The sequence below is a fragment of the Typopeltis vanoorti genome, chromosome 3, assembly GCF_054136105.1.
Source record: "Typopeltis vanoorti isolate ZY-2024b chromosome 3, IOZ_Tvanoo_1.0, whole genome shotgun sequence".
Lineage (NCBI taxonomy): Eukaryota > Metazoa > Arthropoda > Arachnida > Uropygi > Thelyphonidae > Typopeltis > Typopeltis vanoorti.
Window position 1 is genome coordinate 116,359,839 of NC_143551.1, and position 21,605 is coordinate 116,381,443.

The 21,605-nt window shown below is 36.2% G+C and overlaps 1 protein-coding gene across 1 annotated transcript in view; it reads right to left on the reverse strand.

The window, feature by feature from the left end:
• LOC150108493 (thioredoxin reductase 1, cytoplasmic-like) overlaps positions 1 to 21,605 on the reverse strand; it is a 158,395-nt gene that overhangs the window by 113,802 nt on the left and 22,988 nt on the right. Inside the window, exon 3 of the mRNA XM_090415906.1 lies at positions 7,868 to 8,082. Within this exon, the coding sequence (XP_090272032.1) occupies positions 7,868 to 8,082 (215 nt within the window). The remainder of the gene's footprint in view (positions 1 to 7,867; positions 8,083 to 21,605) is intronic.

A 21,605-nucleotide genomic window follows, 5' to 3' on the forward strand; every position in this document is an offset into this window, starting at 1 on the left:
CTTCCCACAGGCTTAACTACATTAATATTTTGCAAAATATACATAGAAACAAACAAGGTTATTTACAGTTCTCATGGGACTTGACCTATGTAAAAAATCAATGTAAAGCGCTTTGATAATTTTAAGCTACATCGAGTTTTTACATGAGGGTTACTTTTTAAATTTTGTGCGAGATAGGTTTGGTTTTGGAATTTTGCTATTAATGATACTGTTCATCTTACTTAAAAAGATCTTTGTTTGGATCATTATCTAATTTAATTTGGGCTTTGAAATGCAATATTTTCTAGGAAAAGTTTAGATGTAATGGTGAAATTGAAGCCTTTATACTTGGAACACCTCAATTTCATCAGGAGAATGAGGAAGGTGTGGGGATGGCTGAATGTGGACATATTTGTTAGCTTATTCCATTGTTCAAATGGAATTGTCTTGCACATTTGTACTATGACTTATCCTGAACACTATACTCTAGATTTATTATTTACTAATTATTATCCATGTATTATTTATTTATTTAAATTGAGGGAGTTCTAGATTCTTTGCAGAAACAATCCTTATTACTAGCAAATGTAAGCAGCAATAAATTATTTTTGTATGGTTGTGAAATTTCTGAAGATGATTAGATACTATTAAAAGTAAACTATGCACACAACTAAAATGTTTGCTATTGACTTTCATTATCCAAAGTTTGCCAAGTTAAGACACCAAATGGATGCGACTTATTAAATAAATTAAAGATACCAAGAAATTATATACTTCGTTTAATCCTTTATCTAAGTGCAAGCAAATAAAGTTCGTGCCTGAAGTATTTTCAGGACTGAGGTAACTTGTGGTAAAGGTGGTATGACTTTACATCACTTGTCTTAGTATCCTATAATGCAAACACATCTCCTTGCAGACATGTATAATATAATGCTATGCATTATGGGAAGGGTCACTACCTTCCATCCAAGGGTTCGACCTTTATTGAGATCTCATCAGTGGGAACCAGGCCCAGAGATGATACCAATGTTGAAGTAATGCAGAAGTCATTTTCATATACGAGTTGCCAAAAGGTGTCACACCTTATTATAATACTCTGGATTAGAGATAGTTAATTGTTGAAAGTTTTTCCACTTGATTATGCAATAAATTAATGATACCAAGAAATTATATACTTGGTATCTTTAGTTTATAGTATCAGAGATAGTAAAATTTTTTCACTTAGTTACATACTAAATTATACTTGACAAGAAATTATATTCTTGTTTAAGCGTAAAAAAAAGTTTAGTCCAAGCTTAGTCCTGAAGTTTGCACTCCAAGGCATAAGTTTAGTGGTGGATGATGTAGGCTAAAAGGTCAGCCATGGAAAATGGTGGGCCTCGAGGTAATGGAGATTGGTCACTAGTTGGATGGCAACTTTTCCCCCCAATTTTTTGAATAGGTAGAATATATGCTTGCTTACATCTACTGGGATTAGCTTTTTATGATCAAGGCAAATCACCTCCTACCATACCATACCAGAAATTGATATGGTAGGAGGTGATTGGTCTTGGATATCAACCACAAAACATCCAACCCACAAAAGGTTTTGTGTAAACTTATAGTACCTTTTGTACTGTGGGTGAGCTGAGGATTTTTTTTTCAATTTTATATATTTTTTGGTATTCTTTATTATTTTACAGTCTGGAAACCCTACTCTAAAGACCAAACATAGATATTTTTTTAGCCACTTCAGGTTTTCAATAAGCAGAGTGGTGGTTACACATTGGGCAATGAAATTCTTCTTCTTCTTCCTAAAGACAATCACAAACATCCATGCCCATGGTGGGATTCAAACTTGCAACCTTTTGATTGGAGAGGCAGGTACCCTAACCAACCAGCCAACCAGGCTGGCTAGCAGATTACTGAAAACTGGACAAGTGTTAGCTCTGGAACACAACATTTAAGTACAATAGGAGAGATGGAATCAAGACCAGAAGAGTATAGTGTCTAAGTTGTAATTGTCCAAGACAGATACCCCCCCACCATATCAGTTTCTGGTATGGCATGGTAGCAGGTGATTTGCCTTGATCATCTATGCAGAACTTGGAGGAAAAGTGTTGCAGTAGGTGAGCTTTATCTTTAGGTGCAATACTGTTTTGACTGAAAATTAATACATCCCTTGTACCTGCCTGTTATCCCAGAAAATACTGATTACTTCCTATTCTCTCCTCATGCACTTAGTTTCATTGCTGTAACAGTGTTGCCATCTGAATGAAAGAGAGGGTGTAGGTGCAGGTGAGCAGAGGTTGTCTGATAACCTTTGCAAGGAATCAGAAAGCAGGGTTGGCATTTGGACAGGCTAGAGTTTTCTGCTATTCTCCTTTGAGGTCAGATTTAGATTTACTGATGATTGTTTTTAGGCTGACTATGAAGTGATTCTTATTGCAAGCCTAGATTTTTTTGTCTTTGACTGCTACGAAACATCTTCTGTTGAACCAAACCAAGGTTTGAAAAGTGGATGAAAATCTTGGGTAGAAAACTTCTACCCAAGTTCCACTTAGACTTGATTTTGACTGAAAAATTAATACATCCCCTGAACCTGCCTGTTATCCCAGAAAATGCTGAATTACTTCATATTCTCTCCTCAAGCATATAACTTAGTTTCATTGTAACATAAGATATATCATGATTTTGTAACATGAGGATTTGATTAACAGAAGTTTTACCTTTTTCATTAGATCTTATAAGAGAATTTCTATTCCATAATACTAATAAAGTTCTAATGCTGGATGCAAAAAAACATTGATCATTTAAAAAAAGTTATTTTATCCCAGTTTATACAAAAATTCTGAGTGAAGTTGAATTAAATCACCGCTCGCTAGAGGGCTAGACGGTCGGTTGTGTTTTCAGAGAGCTCCCGAAAACTAAGTATAATTTTGAGTGAAAATTAGAATATAGGTTAAAATCATAATGTAATAATGTTGTCTAATTTTGGTAGGTTGTTGTGTCTGCGTGATTTTGGCGTGAATTCAGTTATTTAATTTAGTATTTAATGATACGTTTCATAGATTTGAATATGGCGGCAATGCGACGTAAGATAATGGCGTCCAAAAATACGACGGCATTGTTCAAAACCTATAATGTGAGAGAGTTTGTCCAATGTGGGATGTATGCATTTCTGAATGAGGCTGGAGTTTGGATTGAAAGTGATAGTGGTGGGAGAATGTGCAAAAAGTGTAAGCAAAGTGAGGAGTTGAAGTACGTGTCAGGTTGTGAGATAGTTATGGTTGAAGAAAGCCAGAATTGCCAGAATGTGAGTGAAAATAGTGGCTTGATAGGGAATTGTGATGTACAAGATGGCAATGAGAGCGGTGATCTAAGAAAGAGTGAAAGCAACTATACAGAGAGAGAAAATGGTTTGAATGATAAAAAAAATGAGGAATTATTTGTAGGAAGTGAGATCGCTAGGTTGCGTGCAGTGATACAAAATGCGCAGTGGCAATTAGAGCACCTGCAAAACTTTTTCCAGAGTGATTCGGCTAATGTAAATAAACAGCATAAGAGTGGGAGAGTTTCTGAAATGAAGGAAAGAGTATTGTATGGTGACTCATTATTAAGAGGAGTGATAGCTGGGAGTTTAACTAAATCGTACTTACCGAGTGCGAAATTTAAGGATGTAAGTGAGAGTATTAGAGCGCAAAAACAGAGGGTGAAAGAATTGATAGTTGTGGTGGGTACGAATTAATTGAAAGGAGATAAATTTTTTATGAGAGAGGACTTGAAAGTATTGTTAAAGGTAATGAAAAAAAAGAGTGACAGAGTTAGAATGGCGAGTCTGTTGCCGCGGTATCAGAGAGAGGAGTTTAGGAGGAGGGCCATAATCGCAAATGACATTATGCGCAGGTTATGCAGACGGTGTGGTGTGGAATTCGTGGAAGTGTGGAATGCGTTTGATGGGCGAAAGGATTTATACAATATGGATGGCCTGCATTTGAATGGACTTGGTGTGCGGAGACTGGAAAAAGTGTCACTGAATGAAGTGAAAATGGATGTGCAGAACCAGGGAAACTAGAACTATCAAGGAGGGAGGGGGGAGTGGATATGCAGACATCAGTGAGACAGTTAAGTGTAAGAATATATATAATGTACCCGAGCCAGCAATAAGGACAAAAAAATGGAAATTGGACATTTAGAATAACGCATCAAGATAAGGGTGGGACAAAAGGATCACTGCATTTCATGTATACTAATGCCAGGAGTATTAGGAACAAGGAGGAAGAATTTTTGGCATTGATTGGCTCTTCCTGGCCACAAGTTATCGGCATTAGTGAAACATGGCTGACGGAAGATGATATAGTTAGTGGGATAGAATGTGTAGGTTATAGTGTGTTTAGGAGGGACAGAGAGAATAAAATGGGGGGGGGGTGTTATTGATAATAGCTGATGAACTGCAGCCAAGGAGAATTAAAGTTGTATCGCAGGATAGTGAAAGGAGCTCATTTGAGGCTATCTGGTGTGAGATTGAGACTGGCAGAATAAAATATACAGTTGGGTGCTGCTATAGACCAGGTGATGGAATAGATGGTGGAGATAGTATGCATAAACAAATTGATGAAATGAGTGGAAGGAAGGTAATTATTATGGGGAATTTCAACTATGGTAACATTGATTGGAAGGAGGACACATGTCAGAAAGGAAATGGATTTTATTCAATTATTAAGGGATAACTATCTGAGACAGAATGTAATTGAAAATACTAGGGGAGTGAGAGTGCTTGACCTGGTAATAGCATCTCAGAATTTGACGATAATGAATATGATCATATTGCCACCTATTGGTGAGAGTGATCATAAGGTCTTGACCTGGGAGGTGGCTAAAGGTGTGGAATTTTCGATTAAGACAGGGTATATATGGAATTACCATGCTGGCAAGTACGACATGCTTAGGAGATTGCTTGGATTAGTGCCATGGCATGTACAACTGCAAGGGCTGGACATCGATAGAGCATGGGAAGTGGTCAAGAAGCATTTACAGGAGGTTATGGCTGATTGTATACCTAGGGTCCGAATAGTAAAACAAGTAGGGGTTAAATGGATGAATAACACCATTAAGCTTGAGCTGCAAAAAAAGAAACAACTGTGGAGGGAATTTAAAGAAAGGGGTGACCTGCAGGCACACGAATGGTATAAAGTGCAGGCTAGAAGGGTAACGAGTGTGGTAAAAAAAGCAAAAGCGGATTATGAAAGGAAACTAGCTATGTAAGCTAAAGAGAATTCCAAACAGTTCTTTCAATATGCTGCAAGCAAGAAAAAAACTGTACACAGCAAAATGATTTTAAGAAATGAAGATGGTAAGGAGGTCACTGAATCAGTCAACATAGTGGAGTTACTGAGCACGCACTTTGCAAAAGTATATCATCCAGGTGGTGACATTGAAAAAATGAAGGAACCATTAGTTTATACGGGAACTGTGATGAATGAAGTAGGTGAATAGTCTATTACAGAACCTTAATGTGAATATATCTGTGGGATTGGATGATATACCGGCACGAGTCTTGCGTGAAGTGCCTAAGGAATTATCAGTGCCTGACCATGTTGTTTAATCTGAGTGTCGGGTCTAGTTTAGTCCGGAAGGTGTGGAAAGAGGGGAAAATAGTTTCAATGCATAAAGGAGGATCCAAGACTATGGTTGCAAATTACCGACCGATCAGCATATCAGGAGTCCTTGTCAAGGTCTTGGAGAAAGTAGTCAAGGGAAAAATACAAGAATGGATTGATGAAAATGAGATACTGTACAGCGGACAGCATGTCTTTGTGAAGGATAGATCATGCTTCAGTAACTTGCTCAAGTTTTATAACAAGGTGACGGCTGAACTGGATAAGGGTAATGGGTTTACAGTGATACTGCTGGACCTGGCAAAGGCATTTGACAGGATACCACATGGAATTCTAATCCATAAATTACAACATATGGGAATGGATATAGGGTTGGTGAGATGGATAGGTGGGTGGTTGATGGAGAGATATCAAAGAGTAGTTTATTCAGGAGTAGAGTCCAAAAGACGGCCTGTGACTAGTGGTGTGCCACAGGGTTCTGTTCTTGGACCACTGCTGTTTAATCTGTTCATTAACGATATAGGGAAGGATCTAAGTGGAACAGTTCATTTGTTCGCTGATGATGCAAAGTTGGGCAGAGAGATAGCGAATGCAGAAGATGTCAAAATTTTGCAGGATGACTTGGATAGATTGGAGTTCTGGGTTAAAGGGAATGGATGTCAATTTAATGTGACAAAATGTAAGGTTATGCATTTTGGGGTGAAAAGATTAGCAGCAGTATACCACACTGGTGGAACTGTATTCCAGGAGATTGATGAGGCCAGGGACTTGGGAGTGTTGGTGGATAGGGAGATGAAGTTTAGGGGGGCACATTGCAAACGTAGCAAAATCAGCTCATCAACTCACTTGGTTGTTGAAAAATACCTTGACGAGCAGAGACAACCAAGTTATTGTACCTCTGTACCGAGCCTTGATAAGACCTCATCTCGACTACTGTGCCCAGATTTGGTCACTTTGGTTCCTTCTTGACGGGGAGGAGGTGGAGAGGATCCAGAGGCGACTGACTAAGATGATAGCAGGTCTATGGAATGACCCATATGAGAACAGGTTGAAGATTTGTGGGTTGCAGAAACTAGTTGATAGGTGGAAAAGGGGAGATATGATTGAGATATTCAAATTGCTAAAGGGATTCTATAGGATTAATTCAGAGGATATTTTTGAGATCAGGACTGGTGGTGGGAGAACTAGGGGACACCTATGGAAGCTGGGCAAGAGTGTGGTTAGCACAGGGGGTGTTAGAGCTGGGTTCTTTACTTTTAGAGTGGTAAATTAGTGGAATAAGCTGCCAGAGTCTGTTGTGGGTGCTATGACGGAAGCAAGTTCAAGACAAGGTATGATAGATAATGTGAGAATGTCATATAGTTGTGTGGACATGATGTTTAGGGCCTCCCTCGATGAGTCTAAGGACTCCCTGGAGTTGCCCAAAATAATAATAATAATAAATACATTACTATAGAGGAGAAGTGTCTAATATTTATTCTATGATAAGATCACTTACAATCATATTACACTTTTTTGAACTCAACAATATAAGAGAAATTACTGTAGAAAGAAATTTCTATGATCCCATGCAAAAAATTTGCACCAAATCTGAACTTTTAGAGAATTTAAGAATATCTGCAGTCCTGTATGTAGAGAATGTACTCCACCGCTGGAAAAATAGAAATCTCTTGCAATAGCCAGTTGCACACAGCTTACTTCAACTTCTCTTCTAAAAGTTTTCCTTGTAAAGCTCTTTTCTCTCTGAAGTATTTTTTTTTTTTTACATCTATGAAAGCAGGTTTTGATATTTGAAAGGGCTTCAAAGTAGTGTATGAAAGATGATTAAGAATGCTCCAAAAATCTGCTTTTGTTTAAAAAAAAATTATCGCTCTACAATATGTAAGCTTTGGCTTACCATAGATGGTTAGTAAATATTGATTACTGTGATAACAGTGTGGCACATGGCACCAATGCACAAAATAAGAATAGTACCCAAGAAGTTTGTTCAAAGGGGCTTTATGAGGTATATGTGAAAATACTCACTAGAAAGAGATTTCTATTTTGTACACTGAGTTGTGATTTGTAAGTATGTCAAAAGCAATGGAGAGTGCTAGGCAAAATTAATAGGTGTGAAAATGAGTTGCATACACATACAAGGAAATATTTTATCTATTACTATTTAGTAATCACAGTAGCTATTCAAGAAATAATTCTAAACTCTAATGCAAAACTTTAAAAACAAATTCTAAAATATAGAAAAAACTTCAACTAGCAATGAAAATTTATGAATAATAAATAACTTTCCATACCTTAGAAGCAGCAAGACCACCAGAGCCACCACCAATAACTATAAGATCATAATCATAAGCTTCAGATGAGTCCAACAGCTTAATTAGTTTACCACTTTTATGGGCTGCCATGGTATCATCACAACCACCAACAAGTTTTCCACTAACAAATACCTGAGGTACAGTTGATTTGCCAGTTTTGGCTGCCAGAGTTTTCTGTATATCAACACCACTTTCTGTGCAAGATGAAAAGGAAAAAAAAAACAAAAACAAAACAGATTTGCTAAAATAAACAATTTGTTTTTAAATTTCTTTCATTATTTTATATATACAAAAATAATCAAGAATTAACAGAAAATGTGAAACTGAAATCAGGATTATTAAAAAAAAAAAGTTTAATAATGTAGCTAATGTTTTAGAGGAAAAGGAGTTGATTAATATTTGACTGAATAGTAGTCTGTCTGATTACTTGACACTGTTTGGTATCATGACAGATTATTAAAGTTTAAATAATGCTATCAGACTGTTATTTTTTGAACAAACCAGCAGCAGTATTTCCATAATACACAGCAAATATATAAATCTACATCTAAAACAACTGAAGTCATTTAAAGCCTATTGATTGATTTTTGGGAGAGTTGTTCCAAAGAATGAAGAACTCTCCCCCCACATACACACAAATTATTTCTCAATCTTAAAATAACTATGGCAATGAACTGAGATTTGTGAAGTAATTTGTCCCATAATACTGATAGTGCAAAGTGGCAATTGAACTCATTAAACAGGCTTGAAGTTTGATTTTGAAATTAATGTAGCATTATGCTTTACAAGAAATTATACACTTGTCCAATTACTACAACTTGAATGAGCCAGAGAACGTTGATATGGTAATACACCTGAATACAAATTAAATTAAACTTGCTAAGAAATTATATTCTTATTTACCTCATATCATTTACTTGGTATCCCATAATGCACAATAGATCCCTTCAGATTTTTATATTTGCTATGAATTATGGAAAAAGGTCACTAATCAAGACTAGTTTTGACATTTATTAGGGTCTCATCAGCAGGAGCAAGATTCAAGAAGATACTGAGATTGAATGAATGCAGAAGTTGCATTTAAAATCCTACAAATTCTACATACTGCTTGTCCAGTGTAACATGCCTCTAATGTACCTGATACAAAATGCATCCTCAGGATGGAAGCAACCTAGGGTCAATTCTTGCTAAAGAAACTAAGCACAATGTAGTCAAAGTGTTTTTCAATGTGAAATTTTGTAAGTTAGCCAAGCTCGTAGATATAGCATTATATCCAGCCATAGCAGCAAGCCACGACAGAAGGCAAATAAACAATGTGATGTTTAGGTTTTGAAAGTTTAACCTCTATATTTTGGTATATGAAATTATGATCCCTTTAGATATGAAGTCAATCCTCGACTTATGATGTATGCAACTTATGACCACTCATACTTGACAGCCATCCCATTAACAAGTTCACTGAAAACAATTCACTTCTGTAACCCATGGAATCAAGGTATTACCGCTACCTTCATGCATATTATTTAAAATAATACTTTTGCTCACACTGTTGCTGCTATTGGGAATAAGAAACTCTCAGAGACTTTTGAAAGGAATATATCTTGCACTATAAAGAATGTTGATGTAACATGGAATGAAGTGACAGCAGTTTTTTTTTTTTTTTTTTGGAAGATGCTACTCAAAATATATATCCAAAAGATTCAACAAAGCCTTGCAAGAGATATAACCAAACTCTATAGTGCTAAAGAGCTGGTGTTAGAAGTTGACAATAAGATGTCGAGCATGTGGTGGGAGTTGTGAAAGAAGAGCTGTCAGACCTTAAAAATGCAGGAAGGACATGTTGCAGAACAAGAAGAACAAGAAAAAAAAAATGTAATAAATTATATTTTCCATAAAAGTAGTTTTTTGTACTGCTCTTCCTATTCTTATTATTTATCAACTTTTCCTTTTTAGTTCTGTTTTTTAAGGTTACACGGTGGCCAGCATTCATAGTGAAGAATTTATGAAGACACAACATGCATTAGAAGAATTACTTTACTTAACATTAAGAAAGTAATATTTGCTGTTTCGACCTCTATATTGAGGTCATTGAGGAAAAATACATATGTATAAGATACACAACATGGCACTATACAAAAGTAAGATTAATCTAAATGCTTGTTAATCATTTACCCTAACCTGACCTCTGGTGTTTTCCTTTTTAGAATGGCTCTCACACAAAGGAAATGTTCTCTAACACAATATAGCACTATTAACCACTTACTGACTTATTAGGGCATATCACTAAAACGGACAGGTACATGCTTCTAAACATGGCATTCCAGATCCAAACATATGCTCAAATGAGTTCCGAAATTCCAATGTGGAATGCTAAACTTTTTTTTTTCTTTCAACCATCTTGAAGGAAATACCTGTGAGGGAAGTTAGTGATTCTGCAAATTGTTTTAGCAAGTTCGTAAGTGGTTTTGTTGTATCCCATATATACGAGATATGATAAAATTATTGAAAAAAATTTTTAAGCTTGAACCTTTGTCCAAAAATAACCTGCAAACGTTTGTATTTTAGTGCGATTACAATGTGTAACCTTAACTAGAATTGTCATATCAGTCTGATTTATTACGACAGTACCATTACACTTATCAGCATTAGTTATAGTAATTATCTGGTTTGATAACTTAAAACAGAATTTAGATTTGTTCAGGATGTCAACTACATCCAAACAAACAAACAAGGGACAACATTCCACGTAAAATGAAATTAAATAAGCAGCATAAGTTTGCATTTTGGAAAGCGACATATTTGGTTATCCTATCCTTCAGATGGAAAAAATTATTGAGATTTCTCCTGGCATCTTATTATCGTGGTAATTATTTGGTGAATTCACAGAATTTTTACAATTTTGGAGAGTTTGACGAGGAGAGAAAATAGATCACAACATATTTCCATACAGTCCAATTTCATTTTTTTCCCCCCACTGCTGTTGTAATGCTTAAGATGTGCACTTTTTATTTCTTACCTACATTTTCAGACAATTTTTTTTCAAAATTACAGCCACATGCCTTAAGTATTCCAAATGCTTTTTCATCATGTTGTACTTTACACCCTGCAAGCCATAGGCTGATTGTTCTTTAACAGATACTTGTGCCATGAGTGGTTTCTTTTAATTAACATGAAAAACATAAAGAATAGTCACTTGCTTTCTGGATCCTTTCCACTACAGGTAGGCATTCAAAAATCTGGCTATCGATAATCCGGTTCCTTCAGATCTCCAGCATAGATTTCGGAGCGTGCATTTTCAAATTTATTGCATTGCCGTGCCACTGTTTTCTGTTTATGTTTTGATGGCGCTGTAGTTGATAAGCATTGTGATAGCCTGCTTATTCCTTCTCATTTTATCATTTATTTGCTGCTATATAGCCCCATTATGGATTCAGCAAAGAAAAGAGGTGGTGTAAAACGTAAACATCGTGTGTTGTCGAGCGCAGAGAGAGTGGAAGTGCTAAAAAAACTTGATAGCGGCATGTCTGTGCGAACCATTTGTGAAACATACGACATTGGCTCTTCAACAGTGTATGATATTAAAAAAACAGAAAAAAAAACTGTTAAAGTTCTATTCTGACAGTGTATCAAAAAAAAAAAGCAAATGTTTGTAAGGAAGTCAATGATGGAGGGAAAAAGTTCGGAACTGGACCAAATTCTCATAACCTGGTTTAATTTTCGCGTAAGTGAAGGTGTGGAAATTTCTGGTGATTTATTAAAGGAACAAGCCAAAATGTTTCATGAAGAGCTGGGATTGCAACACAAGTGTGAATATTCAGAAGGTTGGCTGCATTGTTTCAAGTCACGACATGGCTTACAGTTTTGTGCAGTGCATGGGGAAAATGTTCAGCAGACAAAGATGCGGCTAGTGCATATGTGAATGAATTTGCAAAGTTAGTTAGTGATGAATATTTAAGTCCTGAAAGAGTGTACAATGCTGACGAGACCACCTTGTTTTGGAGATGTACGCCAAAAAGAACTCTAACAACTAAGGATGCAGAATCGCCATCGGGGTTTAAAGCTTCGAAGGATCGCATCACCGTAATGTGCTGCGGGTACCCATAGATGCAAGTTGCTCGTTATCGGAAAAAGTTTACATCCGAGGGCCTTCAAGAGTACGACACAGTTTCCTGTCCATTACCGTACCAACAAGAAGGGGTGGGTTACCACTGATATTACACTGGATTAGTTTCAAAACTTTTTGTTCCTGAGGCTAGGGCTCACTGTAACTCGGTTGGATTAGACCCTAATTGCAAGATACTTCTTATTTTAGACAATTGTTCGGCATATCCAAAAGCCGATCTTCTAGTGAAAGATAATGTTTTTGTTGTCTACCTCCCACCCAACTGCACATCACTAATTCAACCACAGGAAAATGGTATTATACATTCTATGAAGTGTAAGTATCGATCCCTGTTAATGAGGCGCCTAGTGAGTTTAGTTAATTCAGGCACCCCAGTACAGAAGTTCATAAAAGAATTCAACATTAAGGATGCAGTATACTGTGTTTCCAAAGCGTGGAAGTCTGAAAATATCAACACTGAAAAATGGATGGCATAAATTGTGGCCAAGTTTAATGTTTACTTCTCATTCTAAAAGATACTGAAAATAATATTGCAGGGTTTAGGGTTCCCAAAAGCAGCTTATACAAGAACTTCTTGCTTATGTTAAAGATGTAACTAATCCTGATGCCAAGGAGCTTTCATCAAGGATAAATGAAGATGTTTTAATGGAATGGATGAATGTCGATGATAATGTGCCTTTAACCATATCTACAATTCTAAAATTGTAGATATGGTTAAAAGTCTGGAGAGAAATGCCTCTACAGGTAGTGATGAAAATGAGGAAGATGTGAGAGAAAGAATCTCTATTGACAGGTTAATTATGTTGACAACTGAACTGCTGACTGGACTAGAGCAACGAAGTTTTGTAAGTGAACAAGAAATCATGAATGTTTACTTGCTCCAAGATAAACTTATTAGAGAAAGACCCAAATATATGAAGCAGCAGACACTGCAGGATGTATTCAAGAAAATAGCTAGGAAGCAGGAAAAAGCAGCAGTGGTGTCCACACTGGATAATCCACTGCCATTAACTTCAAGTCAACCAGATGTGCTGTCACCACCATCAACATTTTATTAATTAAAATTCCGAGGAACTATTTTATTCAGTTGAACTAAAATTCCATTATATTTAGTTGGTGAACATTAAAATTTCATAAGCTTTTCATTTAGTGTTTAATTTTCTTTCTTTAAAGGACTGTATAGGTAGTCATTTTCTGTTAAAAATATACAGCATATATAACCATCCGAAATCCGGCACCCTTCAGGTCCGGAGGTTGCCGGATTTTTGAATACCTACCTGTACTTCATCTCCAAGAAATTCGGGTGACCAGATTACTTGAGTAAAGTAATCCAGATGTGGCTTTACAAAGGGGAAAAATAATTTCCTTATCTCTTCTTGTTGAGTTACCTATGTAATATGCCCTTGAACTTCAACTTCCTATCCAGCAACATCCCTAGCTTTATCTATTGCATTTCCTGGAGTATTCCATCAATTAAAGTTTGAACCTTGTCATCCCAAAATGCATAACTTGACACTTTTCACATTAAACTGGCACTTCTTTGGTCTATACTGTCAACTTATTTAAGTCATCCTGCAAACTCTCTGCATCACCTTGATTAACTACCCAATTATGCATCAAAAGCAAACAACTGAATATTTTCCTTATTTCCTATATCATTTACATACAAAATAAACAGTAGTTGTCCAAGTACCTATGACATCATCTGCTTTTTACTGGATTCTGCAGGTCAACATATCCATCCTCATTTGTTCCAATTTGTAGATGAGAGAGATGTGGCATCCTGTCAAATACCTTCATAAAATTTAGTATTATGGTGGGGCCATTTCCTTTATCCAAGTCAGCCATCTATTATAAAAATAGAATTACTAAGGCATGCCATGCCATGATATATCCTTAAAGCCATCCATGCTGTCCCCCCCCCCCTCACTGGATATCATTCATCCATTCCTAAAATCTCTTTCATCAACTTTTACAATATCTTTACCATTACACCTAAGATACCAAGTAGTCTACAATTTGCTACTGCAGTCGGGGAAAAATGTTCCACTCGGTTACAATGTATATTGTACTTGACCAGAAATTATAATCTTGTTTTAATCATATACTGATGAGTAAACATAAGTGTGAAGAACCTTCACAACTATGCTCATATTGATTTATGAAATCAACTACTGGTTGAAATCAGTACTGCTGCTGACATGTATAGCACTTTTGTGGAAAAAGTTGTTTGGTGTTTCCTTGATAAAAATGTATATAAAGGTTTTAAACAAATGTAAATGTGAAAACAGATTTATCAAAACAAAAAAAACTTGTATTTTTTTTTACTTATTGTTCTTGAAAATCTGACTATACTTTCAAAAATACAATAACAGAGAGCTCCGATCATGAGCAACTCATGTACAGCAATGAAATCCTTCACACAGCCATTATCACGAACATTCCAATAATTCAATATTGTGTTTGGATGACTACAAAGTTTTAACTTAGAGAAGCAACAGAAAGACAGAACAGTATTGATTTGTATCTGCATAGAAGGAGACTCGGATTAGTTTGTACTTGTTAGACTGAGCTTCCCAGAACTGCAACAATATGCTCACTGGAAGATGTCAGCGGTGCTGATAGTTTCAGATTGTGCGATTCATACAGCTTCTCTGAATTGATATATAGCACTTATTTCGGATGAAATGAAATCTGATAAATGAACAAGTGGATAGTGTGGTGTCTGGAATGGAAAATTAATTTTTAAAACTTAATTTTGCACCCCTCTCCCTTCCCTTTTATTATGCCTTTGTGCAGCACACAACTTGCACACCTGCTTGCAGCAGCTCTGGTTGAGATAAAAACTAACAATATTAAAAGTTTAGGCCTTGACCTTTATATTAAGGTTATCTTCAAGAACACACACTGGTACACCACAGCAATATATAGTAAGCTACAGTAACACTACATTATTAAGGTCATCATATTAAGGTAAAGTCACATTACATTATTAATGTGTGGTATGTCAGAAGACATGAAAGCGTTGCTAGTGCATGCAAATAAAAAAGAGTGAGAAAGTGGAATGAAGGATTTATATAAGGTGGATAGCTTGCATCTAAATGGATTTGGTATCAGAAGTATTGAGAAAGCATTTTTCAGTGAGAGTTCAAAAGTATAAAGCCAGGGAAACTAGAATTTTTAGAGGAGAACAGATGAGCGTGGGTCCAAGCAACCTAGAGGTTAGTATATAAGGGAGATAATTACAAGATACACAAAATATAGCACCCCAGGTTAATTTTAACCTGGGGTGCTAAGTAACACAAGGTATAAGAGGTTGTGGGATGAAGGGAGTATTTCAATTTATGTATACTAATGCAAGAAGTATTCTAAATTAGGCTGAGGAGTTTGGGGGCATTGGTTAAAACAACTTGCCAATAGTTATAGGCATTAGTGAGATGTGGTTGACTGAGGATGACATGGTCACAGAAATAGAATGCAAGGGTATAGTGTCTTCAGAGAGTACAGAAGGAACAGGATGGGATGAGGGGGTTTGATAATGAAAGAGGAATTAAAGCTGGAAAAAAGAAGAAGTATATCAGGGGACAGTTCATTTGAAGCTATCTGGTGTGAGATAAAGGCCACCAGGACAATATATGCAATTGATTACTGCTATAATCCAAGGGTATACAGGAGAATGTAGATGACATGCATTCACAAATTAGTATGATGAGTACAGGTCAAGTAATTATTATTGAGGGATTTCAACTATTAGTGAGTGGGAGGAGGAATGGTCACAGGCAGGAAAGGAAATGAAATTTATACAGCTGCCTAAGAAATAATTACCTGAGGCAACATGTAACGGAGAAGAGTACACATAGTTCAAGAGTGCTAGATCTGATCATTGGATCAGAGAATTTAACACTAACCAATATAGCTATGTTGCCTCCATTTGGAAAAAGTGATCATGTAGTCTTGACCTGGTAGAATGCCAGACATGCAGAATTTTCCATTAAGAAGGGATATGTGTGGAATTACAAAGCAGTGATTATGACAAGCTGAGAAGAGAGCTTTCAGCAGAGCAATGGCTAAGAATTTGGAGGGGAAGAGATGTTGTTGGTGCACAGGTGGTGGTTAAGAGGTGTTTGAAGAAAGCAGTGTCTGAATATATAACTAGAGTCAGAAGAATAGACCAGGAACAAGTTACATGGATAAATAGTTTCATTAAGCAGGAGTTGAACACAAAGAAAAGGTTGTGGAAGGATTATAAAAAAAAATGGTGATCAGCATGCCCACGAGCAGTGTAAGGCACAGGCAAGAAGGATGACCAGTATGGTAAGAAAGACCAAATCTAGTTATGAGAGAAAGCCAGTTGATGAAGCTAAAAGAAACCCTAAGGAATTCTTTTGCTATGCAGAAAGTAAAAGGAGGAATAACTAGGGAAGGATGACTAAAAAGTACTGATGGTGGGGAGGTAACAAAACCAAACCAAATAGTTGAATTACTGAGTAAGAACTTTGCAAGGGTGTACCATGTACCATCTAGGGGTGACATTGCAATGCCAGATGTGATACTGACTGATAAGAGAATAGAGGTTGATCATTTATTTATTTATTTGCAAAATACCTTTATAAGGATTGCAACACTTCACTGTTTGAAACAATTTTTTTTTTTTTTTTTTTTTTATGAACAACAAATGATGTTTAATTGAATTACTCAGTTTCCGATTGCGAGACTTTTTTAATATCAAAAATTTATATCTAATGATATTTTGTCAGGGACTCTTAGGCTTCATCTTTTGCTTAAAATTGCAACTTTTTTTTTTTTTTTTGTAGGATGCTATAATATCCAGTGGTTAACGCTGTACATATGGTGAAAATATATGAAAGATGTCCTATATGAACTGATTCAGAATTTATGCTCATTGTGAAGATTTACTGGTTTGAAAGTTTTCACAAGCAGTATTCAAAATCTATTACTTCATTTAACCGTTTTGATCAAAGAAAAAAGATAATATTGTTCTGTCAAAGAAGTTACTTCTAATTCCGAATAATTCTTTTGCCATTATTCCACCAACTGTTGAAATTATTCTCTAAGCTTTAAGAAATACTATGCTATATTTTTCACCATGTAAAACTGTTTATATGCATGTCACAAAACAGAAAGTTCAGTAATGTTTTTTTTTTCTTTTTTTCTTAAAAAAAGTTCTAAATATTACTACTTCTACTACTGTTGGTTGCTATTTTTGAAATAATCTGTCTTACAAAATACTTCATAATCATCCTCTCAGCTCGAGGAAAAGACTGAAGACAGAGGGCAGACTAAAGTGCCTTCGAGCTGTAGTGTAGAATATATCAGCAATATCTTGTTTTGTTTTCAATTTTTGATTAGCACACATCCTCAACAGAAATATTGATATTTCTTTTATAGTCTGATATAGTATCCGTGTGTAGAGGCTTAAGTGCTGTGAGGACATCATATTGGAGGCTTAATGGATTGTATACAGCACTCAGAAAGGATTAAAACAGAATTTAATACTTCCTATATATTTCTTCTCAGTAAATGAAACATCTTCAGGGATTACAAATCTAGCTAAGATATGTAGATGATGTGTTCTCTATTTGGCTTCATGGCCCAGACACATTAGACTCCTTCCTCAGTCATCTCAACAGACTATATCCAGAATCCATTTTACAATGGAAAAGGAAAATAACAATAATTTCCTTCCTTAGACACCTTAGTAACATACCTTTCTAATGGTAACTAACCTTTCCTTCACTGTATATAGAAAACTTACTCACACAGGCAGATACATTCACAAACTCTGCCACCACAACCACGCTCAACAATATGGCATTATTAAAACTCTTACCAAGAGCACCCACAATCTTTGTTCCAGTGGAACTGCCCTTACAACTGAGCTTGACCACATACACAACACTTTCCTCTCTAATGGCTACAGCGATCACAGTATTAAAAAAATAATCAGGTCCTCCCCCTTCCCTCGGTCTTCTCTTCAGAAAGAGTTTAGAAATGCCATCACCATACCCTACATCTGTGGCACATCCGAAAAAATAGCCAAGATTTTAAAAAAGTACAACCTACACACAGCATTTAAGCCCCACTGCAAACTTGCTACCCTGATCCGCTCTACAAAAGATCAGCCCCCCCCCCTCCTCTCTCAGTGCCTGGAGTCTATAAAGTACCCTGTTCCTGTAAACTGGCATACTTTGGACAGACAGGCAGATCAGCCACTATCCGCCTGGAGGAACATAAGTCATACATCTGCAAACATGACTATGGTCAGTCAGGCCTGGCTGACCATGTTTTGGATACAACCCACAGGATCTCATGGAAAAAACCACCATGCTCTACCACAGCAAATTCAAAATAGGGGGACTATTCTTAGAATCAGCAGCAGCTGTCAGAAATCAACAAATATAGTTGCATTAAGCTTCCTAACATTTGGTAAACACTTATCACCAGAGGTCCCACTTTACATTCCAGGCCACCTGCAACCGCCCTTAGAGGGTGCTCCACCTAGATAGGACTTTAGTGTCACCCATGTGGTTGGGCTTAGTATTGTGTGTTATTTGTTTTTATGTTGCATTAGTTTTTTGTAATCCCTGAAGTTGTCTCATTTACTGAGATGAAATATATAGGAAGTATTAAATTCTGTTTTAATCCTTTCTGAGTGCTGTATACAATCCATTAAGTCTCCAATATGAAGTCTGATATGGTATTTATGCCAAAATAATTTCTTAATTTATAATAATCACAGTTTCACTTTTATTATAGAAAAAAATATAAGTATATAATTAATAAATAATTGTTTCAATTTTTGGGGGGTTATCACCTATTCAATCTGCAGATATTTCAGATAATTTATTATCAGATTCATTCACAAGACAATTGTTACAAACTTAAATCACTTGGGAACATACTCATACATTTTAGTGTAAAATAGTAGTAACTGTATAGCTACTTCAACATAAACTAGAAGAAAGTGTCTTTTTAAAATGTGCAGTGATTTCTTCTTCATACTACAAGAAAAAAAAAAAACCAGATAATAATATTAAGAAGAAAAATGTTTAGTATTTTTTTTTCCCCATTGGGTGAATTTACAATGCAATGTTCTTTCTTTGTGGTTTGAAAAGAAAGTGCATGATTATTTTCTTGCTATATTTGCCAACATAACATCTCATATAATTATAAGAGTGACATTTTACCATTTTTCTCCCACACATGAAAAAGAAATAAGGTAATATTGTCGAATCCATAAAATTAATTCTAGCAGGATTGCAACCTTTATAACCTCGACTTGAAAACAGATTCTTGTAGAGTGCATATTTCAATAATAATAATTCTATTTCTTAAGCACTGCAAAATTATCTGAGACATGTCCTATACAGAATCGATTTAAATTTCGTGTTTATTCTGAAGTATTTTAATCACACCACTGCCATGACTGCCCATAGTAAATGAATTATAAAGATTTACTCTTTTCTTTCGTATTTCATACTTTTTGCAGCAAAAAGTATGAAATACGTGACCACGTGACAGAGTGTTGAGTGCTTCAGGCTTCAAGATAACTGAAGAAAGGTTGACTGCAGTGTTGGTTTGTAGTTTAGGTTTGGATGCTGAGTTCTTTATTAATTTTTCAAACTTGTTGATATGTCGGCTCCGTATTTGAGCGTATGTGAAAGCTCATTTTCTAGCGCTAAAATAGCTCTGTTTATGTCGGCTAGGGAACCGCGTGTAGCGGTTCGGGAGCAAATTCCTTCCGAAATATTTCTGCAAAAGTTACTTCGGGAGCAAATTACCGCTACACGCGGTTCCCTAGCCGACATAAACAGAGCTATTTGAGCGCTAGAAAATGAGCTTTCACATACGCTTAATCACGAGCTTTGGTCAGTCCTACCTGACATCTCGTGTACGGCGGCTAATAAAGAATTCGAACGAATACAGAGCCGACATATCAACAAGTTTGAAAAATTAATAAAGAACTCAGCGTCCAAACCTAAACTACAAACCAACACTGTAGTCAACCTTTCTTCAGTTATCTTGAAGCACTCAACGTTCTGTCACATGGTCACAACTTTGCCATTGCTCCTAAGAAATTACCGGCCGAGGAATTAATGATCCAAATTGAACGCAGGATTCGCCACCTTCCAAACCACATTGCCAACAATATTAGATTGGATGTAGCCTGTGTTCTCAAAAAAGCAAAACCTCCAAAATTCAACATATCCATTAGTGAATACAAGTCACTACAAGAATTGAAGAAAAACAAAGAAATCGTGATCACCAAAGCGGATAAGGGGAACACCACTGTGGTACTCGATCTTAATGACTACACAGGTAAGCTCAAAGCTTTACTACTAGATCGATCCACTTACCTCCCTATTGAATACAATCCCACCAACTCTCAAATTAGAAAACTCAATAGGCTCCTTGAGAAGGTCACTTCTTGGCCTGTGGAGATTACCAACAGACTGAAACCATATAACTCTAGACCCCCCCCGCATATATGGGCTCCCCAAAATACATAAAGAAAATGTGCCATTACGTCCCATAGTGGATGGCATTGATTCCCCCACTTACAAACTAGCCAAGCATTTAGCCAAAGCGCTCTCACACTATACTGGCAACACACCATCACACATAAAAAACTCAGCCCACTTCAAAGCCAGTATAGAAAACCTTGCAGTCCAACATAATGATATAATGGTCAGTTTTGACATCTCCTTATTCACAAATGTCCCCCCTCAAAGAAACCTTAGAGCTAATCCAAGCTAAATTTCGTCCTGATATCTCAGCCCTATTTCAGTTTACAATGAACTCAGGCTATTTTGTTTGGCAGGAAAAATTCTATAAACAGATAGAGGGGACAGCCATGGGTTCACCACTTTCCACACCCTTGGCCAACTTCTTTATGAAGACTTTTGAAGAGAAAGCCTTAAACTCAGCCCCACAAAAACCTACCAAATGGCTTCGCTATGTTGATGATGTGTTCGCTATTTGGCCACATGGCCCAGATTCACTCCTCTCCTTCCTAACAGATAGATTAAAAATTAATTACATCAGCCAATTAAAGTATTCTTATATATAATATCTGCTTCTTACATGTAAACTTTTAGTCTAAATATTCCATATTACTGTATTCACTCACTGGTCTGGCCTATATATCTATATAACTATTATGATTTCATGCTGCCTTTTTCATTTAAGTTACTCTGGCCATTATCTGATGACTTTTTTTTTTTTTTTTGTAAAGGTCAGTGTAGTGAGGCACTTTAAGTCATCTGAGAAAGTGCACCTGCTGTCTGGCTTACACACACACACACGTGTGTGTGTGTGTGTAGTCCAAAACTTGGAGATTTTTTAGCCTATCTCCAAGTTTTGGACTACATACATACAACCTCAGACAACCTAAAGCTAAACTGAATAAGAAAGGAAAGATCCACAGGAAGCCAAGATCTAGGTAAGACTGATACAGTTAGAAGAGCCTTAGAAATGAATATTTCTTAGCGAGATAAGTTTATTATTTTTGTAAAGATAACTTTTTTTTTTTAATTAACTTTATCATATATTTCATCTCTGCACTCACATTAT